Consider the following 17659-nt stretch of genomic DNA (forward strand, 5'->3'; position numbering starts at 1 on the left):
GCTGAATTGAATTTTAAATGGAGGTCAGTGGTGTAAAACAGAAGATTAGAGTGTTTGCACATAAATACACTAACTTTGTTCCCTATGTTCTGATGCTGTGTTCACACCCGACGCAGAACGCGCGGATAAATCACGCTGTTCGTGCAGAAATTGCCGTGTGAACATTTGAGTTTACCCGCTTCATTCGCGTGTCAATTTTACTTCAAAACAGATGCAGATTCGCGTGATGGGCAGGGCTCCTGTCTGCCCGGTGACTCTAGCTTCATAGCTAAATGGCTAACATGGGTTTTATGAAGAAAATAACAGTGTTTATGTTCTTTATGAAGAATGAAAAACAGCGTCGATACGTTTAGGGTCCTGTCTGAGTCCACTACATGCTTTCAGAGGCGCATCCAGCTCTGTGAGCTCATAAACTCCTCCAGAAACTGAACCTGGATGACGGAGACTTTCAGCGGTGCTTCTGACTGAGCCAAGCCCAGTTTGATGACTTGTTGTCGGTGTCGACTGGAGGATTTCCCCCGGGACACCATCAACAGGTTCTACGTCACAATCACGCCCCCACAAGAGCAAGCTTCTGATAACGCGGCGCGAATGTCCGCTGAAGTTCAGATTTTCGAACTCAAGAGATTCGTGCGAAATGCTCGTTAAGCGCGTCAAACGCGCAAAACGCTCAATTCGCACCGCGCCATTCGCACCGCAGGATGTCTATTCGCTTGTTTGCATTGACTTAACATGTAAATCACTCGCACTTGACGAGCGTTCCGCATCTGGTGTGAACGCAGCATGAGAGTTGAGCGGCTTATTCTGATTTTCTCAGACATGTCAATGTAAGTTCCTATATTCATATCATTTTAAGCCAGAAAGTAAGCTTTTTTTGCACTACAAATGACGATCAACAGTAAAAACTACCAGCAGCAATCAAAAATGCATGATTATATGGCGTCATGGCTTCGCAGTTAGAAAATGTGATTGCAATGGATGTCTATGGGCCAAAAACAGCCACCAACATAATGAAATGGTAGTCAAATTGCCCAGAGTGTATTGTTGAAATTTTTAAAAAATTCAAAGCATTTTCACAAAATGTGTCAAAATCAGATGTCACCAAAGATCATTCTATTTGCTGAAACACAGAGAAAGTCATGGCCAAATTAAGACTCGAAATCAGAGTGGATGAAAACATCCTCAACAGCACATACTGTAAGAGTTGAAACAGTCAAGAAGAATTAGTTATTTATTTATCAACTGATGTGTATCCTCACCCTCATGTGGTCAAAGGAGATGCCAACTTTGTTATCGAAGTCGTCGCTGAAAAGAGGGATCTTGGCGTAGCGCTGACTGAAGTGGTTCAGAACAATGAATCCAGCATTCATCTTCATCCCGATGCCGATAGCCTGAGACGTGGTGCTGCAGAGAGTTTCACAGTCAGACCTCTAGGATAAATTGTTGTTGTCTGATTTATTTGTAATTGTCTGCTTTTGCAACAACAGCCAATTTCAATGTGCCAAAATGAAATGAACTACTGACAACTACACGTGCATGTGTCACACTCCATGTTGATTGAGCTTTTGTAATTATTTTTTTATTTATGTCTGAGCATTATTCAGATTTCTGTCAGCTCTGTAGATTTGTTTTGCCATTTTCTTTAAAAATTTTCTCTGTTGCAGTCATACATCTGTTTGTTTGCAAACATAAAACATAAAAGATACAATTTCTGTTCTAATTTTGATTTGTGCTCTAAACTCAGGCCTTTGCAGAAATATAAAACATTTCAGATTAATAATGAGGTTAATATTTGTTTTGGACAAAAGAATCTAAAATAAATCTTTTTTTTCCACTTTTCTGTGGGGTCATTTTGACCCCAATGAAGCTAAACTGTGATTTTTTACACACCTGTAAAACAACTGAATTAATTGCATTTTTTGTGTGTATTAAAATATATATATTTTAGGAAGGGAACAGAAACTTTGAAAAAGTTCAATTAAATGTGCAAAACTTCAACAAAAATCTTGTAAACATAAATAGTAACCAATTAATTTAAAGAGTGTCAAATATCATTACTATCGACAGCTCAATTCGATAATATATTATCAACCTAGCCTTATAGCTAGACGTTGGGTTAGTTTTGCCCACTCATTTCTTATTTTTGAGAGCAGGGATCTGTTTCTTGTATTACTCAATTAGCTGGATTTGTTTATTGATAATTTGACTCGATCAAGGATCATTTCACTCTTCAAGACTCATCAGTTGCTGTCAGAGCAACAGGTCTGATAGCTCAAACCTGCTAGGGAGCAGCAGCTTATTTCATATAAACAGGATTAGATGGGGTCTTTTTAAGCAAAGTTAATACTAAAAGTATGTACCAAATGCTGATATTTTCTTACAATAGTAACCTACAGATATAAAGGTTACATATATATTAACATATGAGTAAAAAAAGAAAAAAAAAGTAAAACTTATGCAATCTACACTCTGAAATAACAGTACAAAAACTGTCATATGGTTGTTCTCTTCCCAAGGGGATCACAGAGAACATTATATTGTATGTAACAAATTAAATTTTTGTAATTTTGCTCACATGGACATTTGAACATTAATGAAATGATGTCATTATGCTGCTGTGCTGTCAGCCAATCGTTGCATTGCTGATCATGATTTTGAGGATTGATAGATCAGTCGTTCACAACACCCACTGCGATCTCAGATCAGTTCATCCAGACATTTTATTCTGATTCGCAAACTTGTTTGAAAAGCCAAATTAGCCAGAGATCAGTTATGTAGATTAAAAGATCCAGGATCTGCAAAATCCTCTTAGATTATTTAAGCAAGGTAAATAAACGGACCCCTGATCTCAAATCTGTTTCTTACAATGCCTGAAACACAAAGTTGTACGTTTCTGAATTTCATCTTATAACCCTAAACTTCTTCTGAACTACATTTTCCCCTTCGGCAATCACCGTAACCCAAATGCAGTCACATATTACTGCATTCTGACTGGTTCTCACATTAATTCAAAGCAAGCAAATGTCCAAAGCTCATCATCGTTTTCGACAAATTGAATTGCAGTTCAAGATTTTATTAATCAACCTAGCCTAATAGCTGCATGTTTAATTTGTTTCGCACACCCATTTCTCATCTTTGAGAACTGATCTTGGATCTGTTTCCTACAATGCTAAACCAAAACTTCTTTTCAGGAACTTGGTTGAGAAACTCTGCTCTAGACCACATTTTTCACTTTCTTTTTTTAAATGATCAAGGTTTTGTTGTCTTTAGATTAACAAAATAACAGACATTATTCCACTTTCAAAGGCAATCAATTCCTAGCCCAAAGGTCATCACATATTTCTGCCTTGTGATTGGCTCTCAGATTAATTCATACCTAGCAAATAATGTCTAAAGCTTATCACCGTTATCGACAAATTAAATCACAATTCAAGATTATATTATCAACCCAGTCCAACAGCTGCATGTTTAGTCCGTTTCGTACACCCATTACTCGTATTTGAGAGCTGATCTTGGATGTTTCCAACAGCGCTAAACCAAAACTTCTTCTAGATCAGTGTTTCTCAACCATGTTCCTGGAGGACCACCAGCACTGCATTTTCGACTGTCTCCTTTGTCTCTCTGCTAATGTGCTGAATAACGTGTGTTTGGTTTAGGAGAAAGGAAAAATGTGCGAAGCTGGTGGTCCTCCAGGAACATGGTTAAGAAACACTGTTTAACCCCTTCAAACCCATTGAGGACCACATTTTCCAGTTTTAAACGCAATCAATTTATTGCCAAAACCTAAAGGCCATGACATGTTTCTGCATTCTGACTGGCTCTTCGATTAATTCATATCAAGTAAATAATGTCCAAAGCCAATCCTTGTTATGCTGTGTTCACACCAGATGCGGCACGCGCGTCAAGCACGAGTGATTTACATGTTAAGTCAATGCAAACGCGCGAATAGACATCCTGCGGCGCGATACCCGCGAATGGCGCGGATTAAATGACGTTAATTGCGCGAATGGCACGGTGCGAATAGCGCGATACGCGCGAGGCGAATTGAGCGTTTTGCACGTTTAACGCGCTTAACGAGCGTTTCGCGCGAATCTCTCGAGTTCAAAAATCTGAACTTCAGTGAACATTCGCGCTGCGTTAACCAATCAGTAGCTTGCTCTTGTGGGGGCGTGATTGTGACGTAGAACCTGTTGATGGTGTCCCAGGGGAAATCCTCCAGGCGACACCGACAACAAGTCATCAAACTGGGCTTGGCTCAGTCAGATGCACCGTTGAAAGCCTCCGTGATCCAGGTTCAGTTTCTGGAGGAGTTTATGAGCTCACAGAGCTGGATGCACCTCTGAAAGCATGTAGTGGACTCAGACACGGTCCTAAACATATCGATGCTGTTTTTCAGCCTTCAGAAAGTACATAAACACTGTTATTTTCTAAATAAAATCCATGTTAGCCATTTAGCAACAAAGCTAAAGTCACTGGGCAGACAGAAGCCCTGCCCATCATGCGAATTCGCGTCTGTTCTGAAGTGAATTTGACACGCGAATGAAGCGGACTTCACACCTGAATGAAGCGGGAACTCAAAAGTAAGTAAACTCAAATGTTCACGCAGCAATTTACGCGCGAATAGCGTGATTTATGCGCGCGTTACGCGTCTGGTGTGAACACAGCATTAAAGATCAAATTAGTCGCAGTTTAATATTATACTATACTATAGACCAATTTAGTCGCAGTTCAATATTATACTATATTATTAACCTAGCCCAATAGCAGCATGTTTAGTTCGTTTCGTAGACACATTACTCATATTTGAGAGCTGATCTCACATCCATTTCCTAAGACCCTAAAACAAAGTTGTACATATCTGAATTTAGTCTAATAAACCCAAACCAAAACTTCTAGTGGACCACATTTTCCTCTCTCAAAGGCAATCACTGAAACCTAAATGCAGTCACATATTTCTGCATTGTGATTGGCTCTCGGTTTAATTCATATCACCTTCATCGACCGATTTGTATCGCAATTCAATATTGCATTGTTATAAACCTCGCCTTATAGCTCCGTGTTTGTTTTGCATTCAATTTCCCATATTTAAAAGCTGATCTCAAAACAGTTTTCTACAACGCCTGAAACACAAAGCTGTACATTTCTGAATTTCATCTTATAACCCCAAGCCGAAACTTCTTCATGACCACATTTTCCACTCTCAAAGGCAATCAATTCCTTGCCGAAACCCAAATGAATCCTGCACAAAATCTCCAATCGATTCCATTCAGAGGGCTCTCAGTGTTATTCAGCTCTTAAATTGGAAAGAGCCCCGATGCGGGAGCCAGAACTCCAGCGGATGACAAGAAACCCAATCAATGCTCATCTACGAGGAGAATCCCACAACTTTCAGAGAGAGAAACGCTTTTAAATGAGTCCTCCATCAAGAAGCGCTTCATCCTCTGGGAAACCTGACCACTTATTTCTGAAGATTTCCTCCCTCTGCTTGCAAATGTGTGCGCTTTAGCTCTCAAACGCTCTCTCAGAAGGATGGTTTCATGCACTTTTGTTTCGTTAGTTGCCGGATGCAATCTCTTGACTGGAGACTAGAGCTGACGATTACGGCTGTTGATTAAATGAGGCGTAATTTATGCAAGATAATTAATGCAATCATTATATAGGAACAATGTTGATGAAAATCAATGGCAATACACAGTCATTATATGTTTCATTATGATAATTGCAGCTCAAGAGTTTGGTTGGTAGGGTTTGAAAAACTTCTGATTAGTTGGGATTTATTCAACTAATATAGCGATATAGTGAAACATTTTGTCCATTTAAAATGACTTCTCTGTGTGAATATGCTGTAATCTGGGTTTTATCAAAGCTAAATGTTCAGCATTAGCACTTCACATTCAGCTCTCCAGTCTTCAGTGTCATGTGATGCTTAAAAAACAAGTCTTATAAGGCGATTAAAATGATGTTTAATAAACAAAACTGATGGATTGTTTGGGTAATGTCATGTAGTGTGGATATTGGGGGATATCATGGTGGTGATATTGCTGTTTTGTGAAGAAACGTGAAATGAAAATATGTCATATTCTAGGTTCTTCAAAGAAGCCACCTTTTGCCTTGATTGCTGCTTTGCACAATCTTGGTAATCTCTTGATGAGCTTTAAGAGGAAGTCGCCTGAAATGGCCATCCAACAGTCTTAAAGGAGTGCCCAGAGATGCTTAGCACTTGTCGGCCCTTTTGCCTTCACTTTACAGTCCAGCTTACCCCAAACCATCTCGATTGGGTTTTGGTCTGGTGACTGTAGAGGCCAGATCATCTGGCACAGCACCCCATCACTCCCCTTGGTCAAATAGTCCTTACACAGCCTGGAGGTGTGTTTGGGGTCATTGTCCTGTTGAAAAATAAATGATGGTCCAACTAAACGCAAACCGGATGGAATAGCATGACGCTGCAAGATGCTATGGTAGCCATGCTGGTTCAGTATGCCTTCAGTTTTGAATAAATCCCCAACAGTGTCACCAGCAAAGCACCCCCACACCATCACACCTCCTCCATGCTTTGTGGTGGGAACCAGGCATGTAGAGTCCATCCATTCACTTTTTCTGCTTCGCACAAAAACAAGGTGGTTGGAACCAAAGATATCAAATTTGGACTCATCAGAAAGCAGATTTCCACTGGAAAAATGTCCATTCCTTGTGTTCTTTAGCCCAAAAAAGTATCTTCTGCTTGTTGCTTGTCCTCAGCAGAGGTTTCCTAGCAAATATTCTATCATAAGGCTTGCTTCACAGTCTCCTCTTAACAGTTGTTCTAGAGATGTGTCTTCTGCTAGAACTCTGGGGCATTGACCTGGACTCTAATCTGAGCTGCTGTTAACCTGCGATTTCTGAGGATGGTGATTTGGATGAACTTATCCTCTGCAGCAGAAGTGGCTCTTGGTCTTCCTTTCCTGGGGCGGTGTGCATGTGAGCCAGTTTCTTTGTAGCGCTTGAGGGTTTTTGACTGCACTTGGGGACACTTTCAAAGTTTGCTCAATTTTTCGCACTGACTGAGCTTCATTTTTTAAAGTATTGATGGCCACTCGTTTTCTTTACTTAGCGGCTTTTTTGCCATAATACAAATTCTAACAGTCTGTTCAGTAGGACTATCAGCTCAGTATCCACCTGACTTCTGCACAACACAACTGATGGTCCTAACCTCATTTATAAGGCAAGAAATCCCACTTATTAAACCTGACAGGGCACACCTGTGAAGTGAAGACCCTTTCAGGTGACTACCTCTTGAAGCTCATCAAGAGAATGCCAAGAGTGTGCAAAGCAGTAATCTAAGCAAAAGGTGGCTAATTAGAAGAACCTAGAATATAACATATTTCCAGGCGTTTCACACTTTTTTGTTACGTGTATATGTATATATGTATGTTTGTGTGTGTGTGCGTGTGTGTATATTTATTTATATATATTTATATTAACACATGTGGGTATATATATATATATATATATATATATATATATATATATATATATATATATATATATATATATATATATATATATATATCTATATATATATATATCTATATATATATACCCACATGTGTTAATTCATAGTTTTGATGTCTTCAGTGTGAATCTAAAAATTTTTTATAGTCATGAAAATAAAAAAAAAAACCTCTTTGAATGAGAAGGTGTATCCAAACTTTTGGTTTATATGCATTATATTCTAATGTCAATTCAATATAATGTTCAGTAGGTTTAGTATTATTTTGGTAACACTTTAATTTAGGTCACAATTGGTGCTGTTCTAGAGTTTAGATTTTCACTAACATGTCCTCACATCACAGATTTGAAAGAGGCTGGCGCTGTCTTGTACTCTTGCCTCACTTCGCCGGCGCTTCCTTGTACTGTTGCCTGAGCCTCACTTCACCGCCGCTCGCCATGTTAAAGTGTGGAATGATGGTATTTACTCACGGGGAGGAGTTTCCTCATCTCAGCTTATGGATTTAGTGGCAAACACAGTCAATTCGGGGAGATATAAAACGCACATGAATTATTTTAACTCAAAACCAAGAAAACCGAAATTCACAAGCGCGTATTGAACCGTGGAGGTCGTACCGTACTGTTCAATATTATATTGAGAACCGTGGCATCCCTAGTTCGTACACATTTCTGCTACTATATTTCTAGAGCTTTTCCATATCTTTTCCAAAACTTTTAGACAAATACACGCAACATTAGGCCATGTATAATGTCCACGTACACATGGTAAATTAGAAAACACATTCACATTTATTATAGCATATTAAAATAATGTGGCAGTTTGATATCTGTAAAATGGTTTATAGAAAATCTTTTGCTGACTGTTTGAAAATATTTTAGAAGTGTTTGACTTCTAGGATGGTACATATTAGGCATGGCATGATAACCGGTTTCAAGCTTTACCGTGGTTTGGAAAAGTCAAGGTTTTAAAACGGCCAAAATGTTCTGTTATGTACTGTACATTTGTAACTTATGTGTTTTTTGATTACTTTATTTAGATTTTTAAGGCAACAGTATCCACATATCAAGCGCTATCAGTCAATTCGCTTATAAACCAACATCCAAGCCTGCTCTAGAGCCAAACAGAGCAGTGGCTTACTTTATATAGTGGATTACTTTATACAAAAGAAAAGAAAGATCTCCAAAGATGCAAAGAAATCAGTGCTTTGAAACCAATGAAGCCAGCAGAAGTCAATGATTCAGTTTAATTACTTAGCCTGACATGTTTACTGTTCCAAAATACATTAAATGTTCATAAAAATAAAGCAAATTGTGTTCAATGGGGAGGGGGGGGGTAGTTTTTTTTTTTTATCCAGACATTTAAAAATAGAACATATTTTAGAGCAGTAATCACAATACCGTCATTGCCTGAAACCGCAATATTTTTATCCAAGATTATCATGCCGTCAGAATCTTACATAGGCCCATGCTTAGTACATATTAGCTTTTAGCACCCACAGTATCTTACCCTTGTAGTTTAATATTGTTTCTAGACACCACATTTAAAATGTATCTTGAATTATGGTAAAAGTGAGTGAAAGAGAGGCGAAGCTCAGACTGCGGGTTGCTTTTTTTTTTTTTTACCTCAAAAAGAGAACATCAAGTGAAGAGACAAACTGCGCAATTGCATTTGACGTTTACCCAATATTATCTCAGATATATTCAAGTACACAGACAACTGTTTAACAAATTTCCATGACTTTACCAAAACATTTTGAGATTATTTGTTTTTCCGGGACCGTATGAGCTCTGGTTTTAGGTTGTTGAAGAGAAATACCCATCTATTGCAATTATAGAGCTTTAAAAATGAATAAAACAACTTGATGTGACTGAAAGAAGAATAGTGTTAAATCATGGGCTAATTTTAATGTCTGAGTGAACTAACCTTTTAATTTAGCACCACTTTCATGAAACCCCAAACCATACTTACACTATATATAATAGAGGTGTGAACCTACACTGGTCTCACGGTTCGGTTACGATTATCATGCCATCGATTCGGTTCAATCCGATATCTCGGTGCATTGACGATGCTTTCCATACACAGTGTTAGATTTTGGGGGGAGGCGATAACAAGCTGTCTGTATAAACACAGACACACACAGCATCACTGTCTCTCTTTCACACACATACACAAACTTGGACAGCACCAAATAAACAAACACACACACACACACACACACACACACACACACACACACACACACACACACACACACACAAACACACACACAAACACACACACACACACTTAAGCCCTCGCAATATGCGTTTAGCCGGGAGAGCTTGCGCTGAGCGGAGCAAAAAAAAAAAATAAAAATAAAAACGAAAAAAAAGAAGCACTTTTCCGACGGTCCCTTATTGAGAGCTCTGCTCCGCTCGAGCTCTCCCAGCTTAAAGGGAGCAGTGGTCGTAATGTCGAGCAAAAAAAAGAAAAAGACAGCTGTGAAACATAACCAGCTTTGTCCTTTTGTAGGAAACACACTTTAGATATTTTTAGGGTAAGAGGTTTTTGAGTTATTGCCGTCTATAACTGAATGTGTCAGGAATATCGAAAACAAAACCAACTGAACCGCGCTCATTTCTGGCGCCCACTGGATGTACAGCGCCCTTAGGATTTTCCTATACTGCCAATGCCACGGGCCGGCCCTTAGTTGGCTCCTGGAGTGTTGTAAATAACCCCGCTCACCTCCCTCGCGACAGAACGCATTTGAGATAAATGACATCAGTACATAATAACTGGTTATGAATATTACTCAATCGATACCGAATTGTACGCGTCTTCATCGCGGTGCCCCGAAAAACTTTTAATTTTGACACCCCTAATATATAACCCTCTAATTCAGAATTGCTCTTAAAGGGGACCTATTATGCGCCATTTTGGTGACAGTCACTTTAAATTCAAATGAGATTGTGTTCTTTTTCAAAAGAGCATGGGGAGCTTCAAATGCCTGCGTGTCAGCATAGTGGCAAAATAAAAAAAAGACTGACGTCCTATGCTAATGAGAGAGAGATGGTCACTAGTGGGCGGGGCTTTCCCCCTCTGATGACACGTACAAACTGTTCAATCGAAGTGTTTCTGCAGACAGTTTTTATCAAGTGCGATTATAACAAATAAAATTAATTAATCTTTATCGTTGGAAGCTGATTATAAACACCCATTTCTGTCACAAAACGATGTTTAAACCTCTTATTAAAGTGATTTTTCTACAACAGGCCCCCTTTTAACAGCTCAGAATTTGCCACTAAATCAGTTTCCTCACCTGTGTCTCTTCTCGAAGGCCTCGTCCTCCATCCCGTCCTCCAGCGTGGCTTCATGAATCAAAAGAGTTGCGTTTTTGCCTGAGAACAAACCAAAAGATGAATCAAACTCTCTCCTCGCCTCACACACACACACACACAGAGATAAATTACATCTGACACGCTCTTCCCCCTTTCATCCCATTGTAAATCACACTCTAACATTCACACACCAACACACACTCCATTTTTCCCTCCCTCCAGAAATCAATCATGAAAACTCCAGCAAGAGCCGAGACGACAAAGGCCTTTCCTAATGAGACGAGTGGAGCGAACCATTTCCAGCGTTCGGGAGGGGGGAGACTCCCTCAGGAGCCATTAAAGAGGATTGGGAGACTCAGAAGTGATCGATTGCGCCACTGATAAAGACAGGAAGCAGCATTTAAACGCAGGCTTCATCCGTATCGACCCGCGAGTCACTACAGAGATTCAGACGCAATTACAGACTCACTCTCTCTCTCTACCGCTGGACTGATGGTCGTTTAATGACCTGATTCTGAATGAAGGGAGACTTTGAGCGAAACGTATATATGAATATGTGTAGAAAAAAAGATGCTGTTTGGTTTAAGCAAAAGTTCAGATGGAAAAATCAATGATGAGCATGTAACAATAAATCAAAAACACAAGCAAAGTGTAATTGTGTGTGCTATTAAATAAATGTGTGTGTTTGTGTGTTTGTAAATCTGAAGGAATCGGTCAAAACAGATGTATGCTTGCAATATTTAATATATAGTTTTCAGTATTTTTAACTGTTACAATACTGAGATCATTATCATTTTATTCATATTTTGAATTCGTTTTTGTTTTATATTTTCTGTTTTAAGCTAACTTTTCTTGCTTTTTTCATCTTTCCATCATCTATCTATCATTCTATTCATCTATACATCCATCCAATGTTCTAGCTATCATCCCATTCAACCATCATTCTGTACATCAATTAATCCATCTATCCTTGTCTATCTATCCTTCCATCATTCTATCTATAATTCCATCAATCGCTCATCTATTATTCCATCTATTCATCATTCTGACCATCTATCAATCTATCCTTCTATCCATCCATTATTCTATCCATCAATCCATCTATCGCTAATCTATTATTCCATCTATTCATCATTCTGCCAATCTATCAATCTATCCTTCCATCATTCTATCCATCAATCCATCTATCGCTCATCTATTAATCATTCTGCCTATCTATCAATCCATCCATCCATCGCTCATCTATTATTCCATCTATCCATCCAACCATTTATCTACCATTATATCCTTCCATCCATCCATCCATAATTCTGCCTGTCTATCAATCTATCCTTCCATCCATCAATCATTCTGTCTATCAATCTATCCATCATCTATCCATCCATCCATCCATAAATCATTCTGTCTATCATTAATCTATCCATCAATCCATCATTCTATCCCTCCATCTTTCTATCCATCTATACATATATCCATCGTTCTATCGTTCCATCCAACCATCATTCTGTCCATCAATCTATCCATCCAATCATTGTTTATCTATCAATCTATCCATCGCTCATCTATTGTTCTATCCATCCATTTATCTAACGTTTGATTCATCCTTTCATCCATCCATCCATCCAGCCTATCAATCAATCTATTCATCTATACATCCCTTCATCAATCATTCTGCCTATCTATCAATCTATTCATCCATCCATCATTGTATCTCTCCATCTTTCTATCCATCGTTCTATATATTCATCCCTCCATCCATTTATCGTTCCATTTATCCGTCAAATCCATCTGTCTGTCATTCATCCATCCATTGTGCTATCCATTGTTCCATCCAACTATCATTCTCAATCCATCCATCCATCCCTCATCAATTGTTTTATCTATCCAATCATTTATCTACCGTTCCATCCATCCATCCATCCACCATTCTATCCATCCATCCATCATTTATTGTTCTATCCATCCAGCAATCCATCCATTCATCCAGCCAACCACTCATTGTTCTATCAATCCATTCATCCATACATCATTCCATCCATCGCTAATCGTTTTATCTATCCAACCATTTATCTACCGCTCCATCTAGCCATCTATCGTTCCATCCATCCATATATCGTTCCATCCATCCATCCGTCCATCCATCTATTGTTCCATCCATCATTCTATCAATCCATCGTCTATTGTTCTATCCATCCAAATGCATATACTTTTAATTGTAACTATAACACTGTTGAAGATTAATAAATGCTTTTGTGTAAGTGCTTTTGACAAATGCTATTGCTTACCGTTGATGTTAATGAACACAGTTAACCAATATTAACAAGTAGGACATTATTACACATAATACCACAATTTACATCGACACAAATGATTTTTACTACGGACTTTTTTTTTTCCTTCTTTTTTTCTATACAGGTTTAAAACAAAACTTAAACTAACAGTATTTCTTTTGAAGATGTATTTAGGATTTCAAAAGATTCACAAGTGAACTAAATAATAACCAAACTAAACATTTGTAAAAGTAAAAACATCATCATTTTATGATGTCATAAAAACATCATCAAAATTGAAGCTCTATAATATACGCATCGTGTATATCTTCACATTGTTTTCATATTGTGTGTGGTATTTACCTATATCAACAAGGGCATCACAAGGCATGGTGTCTCCAGAAAACACCAGTTTCCAGCCAGACTCATGTGTTAAACTGCAGGCAAATGCATTCTTACAGTGACGAGCAAAACACGTCTGAAACTACAGAGAGAGAGACCGAGAATAAGAGATAAAAAATATATATCACAAAAAGTCCAATAATTCTCCATTTATTCACTATAAATAAATCAGAGGTTCTTGCTTATTTATACAATTCATTCATTCAGTTTCCTTCAGCTTAGGAAGGAAGACTTCAGCTGCCCTTATTCATCAGGGGTCACCACAGAGGAATGAACTCGAACCAGCGACCTTCTTGCTGTGAGGCGACAGTGCTAATCACTGAGCCACTGCGCCGCCTTATTTATAATATTCTGTTATATAAATTTGGCAACATCATAAAGATTCAACCTCACTTCAAATACCTTTCCTGAACATTAAATAATAAAAGTAAGCTATAAAAAAATTATTACAATTTCTGTTTTGGGCGACGCAGTGGCACAGTAGGTAGTGCTGCAGCCTCACAGCAAGAAGGTCGCTGGTTCGAGTCTCGGCTGGCTCAGTTGGCGTTTCTGTGTGGAGTTTGCATGTTCTCCCTGCACTCATGTGGGTTTCCTCCGGGTGCTCCGGTTTCCCCCACAGGCCAAAGACATGTGGTACAGGTGAATTGGGTAGGCTAAATTGTCCATGGCGTGTGTGTGAATGTGTGTGTGCATGTTTCCCAGAGATGGGTTGCGGCTGAAAGGGCATCCGCTGCGTAAAAACTTGCTGGATAAGTTGGCGGTTCATTCCGCTGTGGCGACCCCAGATTAATAAAGGGACCAAGCCAAAAAGAAAATGAATGAATATCTGTTTTGGTGAAATCATAGTTTGTAGTAAACCATGCATGACCAAAAGGAAATCTTTGTAGCGGCATCAAAATTACAGTACAATCTACATAGACTAACACTGGCTTCTAAAATAGTATGATTAATGGATAATCTAAAAATAAATTAATTATACTATACATCATAATTATAATTGAGCAGGTCCTTCAGGCTTCCTTCGTTTCACGCTTTGGTTTTAATCACCAAGTAAAATCTTACAGTCACAGAAAGGTTAACTAGCACATACAGACCTTGGACAGTTCATTTTTCTTCAGCACTGCCTGAATGAAGGACTTGGTCTTGACTTTGGGGCTCTCAGTGCCATCACACAGAAGCCTTGATGGGATTATACTGGAATGATAAAAATGATCACATAGTTTTATACTTATTCACATTATAACAAATGATAACGTGTTTACTTTCATTTGTAAAAAGTACAGATGCTCTGACAGAATGACAGTGAGTTGATCATGATTTACAATAAGGTTTCATTAGTTAATGTACTAATTAACAAACTATGATTAATAAATGCTATTGTTCATAATTAATTCAACATTTAATAATGCATATTAACATGCAAATTCATAACTGATAACATTAGTTAATGCAACATGAACCAACAATAAACAACTATATTTTCACTAACTAACGCAAGCTAACTTGCTTAAATGCTTTAATAAAATACATTATTCTTTATTTGTTCATGTTAACAGATGTATTACCTAACATTTGCTAACACAACCTTAAGGTAAAGTGTTACCGGTGATTGTTTATTTACTTGATCTGGCTGAGGATCTGCTGGCAGTGGTCGTGATACTGGTTTAACCAAGACATGATCTGGATCGGAGCGATCAGGTACACCGGACTCAACGATTTACCTAGACTATTCTACAACACAGAGGCCGTAACCAGTGAAATAATCCATTCACAAGAAAGAAATACAAATTTAAAATATATAAATAACACTTGTGAACATACCAGTGCTCGCTCTCGCTCCAATAATAACTGAATCAAACCCTGTGAATGACAAAACATACAGCAAAGGTTACAGTACATGGCTTCTATTCATGACACTGGTTAGTGTGATGAGAACACAATGAAAGTAGGGCTGTTAATTTAATGCGCTAATTCTATTAATTGTTCTAAACAAAAATGTGTTAAATTTTAACACACATTGCCTCATCCCTTAAAATATAATCTTATAAGTGTTTCTTTTCATCAACTGCATTCATTGAATTAAATTGACTTTTGTAATCTCTTTTAAATAGTCATAAAACACTTTTAGTGGGCCACGAAACCCTGCTGTTTCAGCTGTGTGTTTTCACACCTCTAGTTTGGAAAAAGTCAGGAGTGGTCCAGCTCTGTTTAGGTGGGAGTGTCAGGGGAGGGAAAGAGGGAAGTTTTTCCCAGAATTGTCACGTATTTTACAGTTCTCTCCCGCTATCATCCCATAAAGGTATTTTCCCGTAATTCTCCCGTATTTTCAGTCTTTCTCTGAAGGGTGGCAAACAAACATTAAAGAGACAATCCTCCCTATACTCAACCCATACCGCCAAACCACCAGGGGCCGCCCCTTTCGTGACCCTTCTTAAAAGTTCACGAAACACCAAAACACATTTTTTGAGCTGTTGACAGTCGTATATGTGTCCCACACTGCTAAAAACACCATTAGGACACCTATATTTCACTAAGAAGTGTATATTGGTTGCTTTTGCTTTATTTTAAGCAAATTCGTACTTCCGGTTTGAAACGAATTTTTGAAGCTGCGTCACAGTTATGACATAATAGCGTGTATTCCAGCGTGCAGACTGGGTGTCTGTGCCAGAGTGAGTCTTATTACGTCTTACAGTGTGATGCATTAATGCATGAGTAAGGCTTGGTTCAAACCAATCAGCGCGCTCTATTGTGCAACTTCATTAATATTCATTACTGTCAGTGTTTAGACAACAGAGACGCCACGTTGTATTGGCAAACAAGCGTGAAGTGTTGCTTTTATAGTTTGCTGCCGTTAAGTTTTGTTTTCATTTTCTCTCTGTGAGAGCGCAGCTGGCGTCACGTGTGGATTAACAGTGTACGCGACGCTCGACAACAATAACTTACGTGTCTAAGGAGGATTACTGTTTACCTGAGAGCTGTTCTCATCTGCAAACGCTGAGATCCTAGTAGTGTCCTCTAAATAAAGACGCGGCTCTAGTTGCTGGTGATTGTCCTGTCTCTACAGATTTGGTAAGTGAGCGACCAGTGCTCATTGTTTATTCAGTTCGTATTTTATTCGTATCGAACAAACTATTGCACCGAGAGTAAACAAGTTAGCACTAACAGTTACAAGCAAACTATAACCTCGTGTTGGATTTTGTGACCGGAATAACACACGCGGCTTTCTGACGCTACCTGCCGTGTGTATCTAAGTTTCCGGGAAATGCTGAGTTTTTTTTTCTCTCATTCGCCGTGCGGTATCAAACATTGCATGAAAAATACACGCTTACAGCAGTTCCTCGAATCAAATATCACGTTTATCGGGAGGGACATGAATGAATACCTGAATGAAAGAGCCACACTGCAGTTAAAGTCCACCATTTAATAATTTGGCAAATAATTCGACTACAGATGTCCATGTAAACACAGTCACATTGTCCGCTGGTGTTGTGTGTTTTGACTCTGAAATTCAGCGTGCCCAAATAGACACTACCACACCATGCCTCTTTTCTTCCTCCGACACTCCCCCCTAAACAGAGCTGGACACGCCCACTTTTCTGACTTTTTCCAAAGTAGAGGTGTGAAAACACCCTGCTGAAACGAGGGGGTTTCATGGCCCTTTAAAGAGACAATCCTTCCTATACTCAACCCATACCGCCAAACCATCAGGGGCCGCCCCTTGTTCTTAAATGCGGGTCTGTTTTATGCTTTGGCTTTGTTTAGGGATGAAACACTTTGAAATAAATATAAAAATGACAGGATTTCCTTTCCTTTTCATTACAGGTGCCGTCTCCCCTTCATATGCAATCCTCAAAACAGTCATATAGCGGTGCGTGACTGATATAGTGACAAATAGACACTGTTTCCTAAACGAATTCTGTACTCGTGATTTGAAGCGAAGCAAAAGTCTGGGTTTTGGGTGCGTTTAAACAGATATACACAAAACTAATAATAATATCAACATTTAAAGATGTCGATCTTGGTGAATGTTTTTTTTTTTTCAAATACAACTAATTTCGTCCTAAATGAGCATAAAAATCGAATGCTTTCATTATAAGGTTAGATGTGCGCTATTTTAAGGTGACACCTCTGTTATTTAATGTAATCAAATAAACAAAAAATCTAAATAAATGATAAAT

The 17659-nt window shown here is 38.6% G+C and overlaps 1 protein-coding gene and 1 long non-coding RNA gene across 4 annotated transcripts in view; one reads left to right on the forward strand and one right to left on the reverse strand.

The window, feature by feature from the left end:
- LOC141381140 (uncharacterized) overlaps positions 1-17659 on the forward strand; it is a 693969-nt gene that overhangs the window by 48204 nt on the left and 628106 nt on the right. The gene's annotated exons all lie outside the window — the stretch shown is intronic.
- The window catches only part of elac2 (elaC ribonuclease Z 2), a 48406-nt gene that overhangs the window by 1605 nt on the left and 29142 nt on the right, over positions 1-17659 (reverse strand). For all 3 annotated transcript variants that reach the window (XM_073940054.1, NM_001256204.1, XM_073940063.1), the window contains 6 exon segments: positions 15303-15341; positions 15103-15212; positions 14576-14675; positions 13443-13563; positions 10791-10869; positions 1260-1404 (listed from right to left, as the gene is read on the reverse strand). In XM_073940054.1, coding sequence (XP_073796155.1) covers positions 1260-1404; positions 10791-10869; positions 13443-13563; positions 14576-14675; positions 15103-15212; positions 15303-15341 — 594 coding nt within the window.

This window comes from Danio rerio, chromosome 3, assembly GCF_049306965.1.
Source record: "Danio rerio strain Tuebingen ecotype United States chromosome 3, GRCz12tu, whole genome shotgun sequence".
Classification (NCBI taxonomy): Eukaryota; Metazoa; Chordata; class Actinopteri; order Cypriniformes; family Danionidae; genus Danio; species Danio rerio.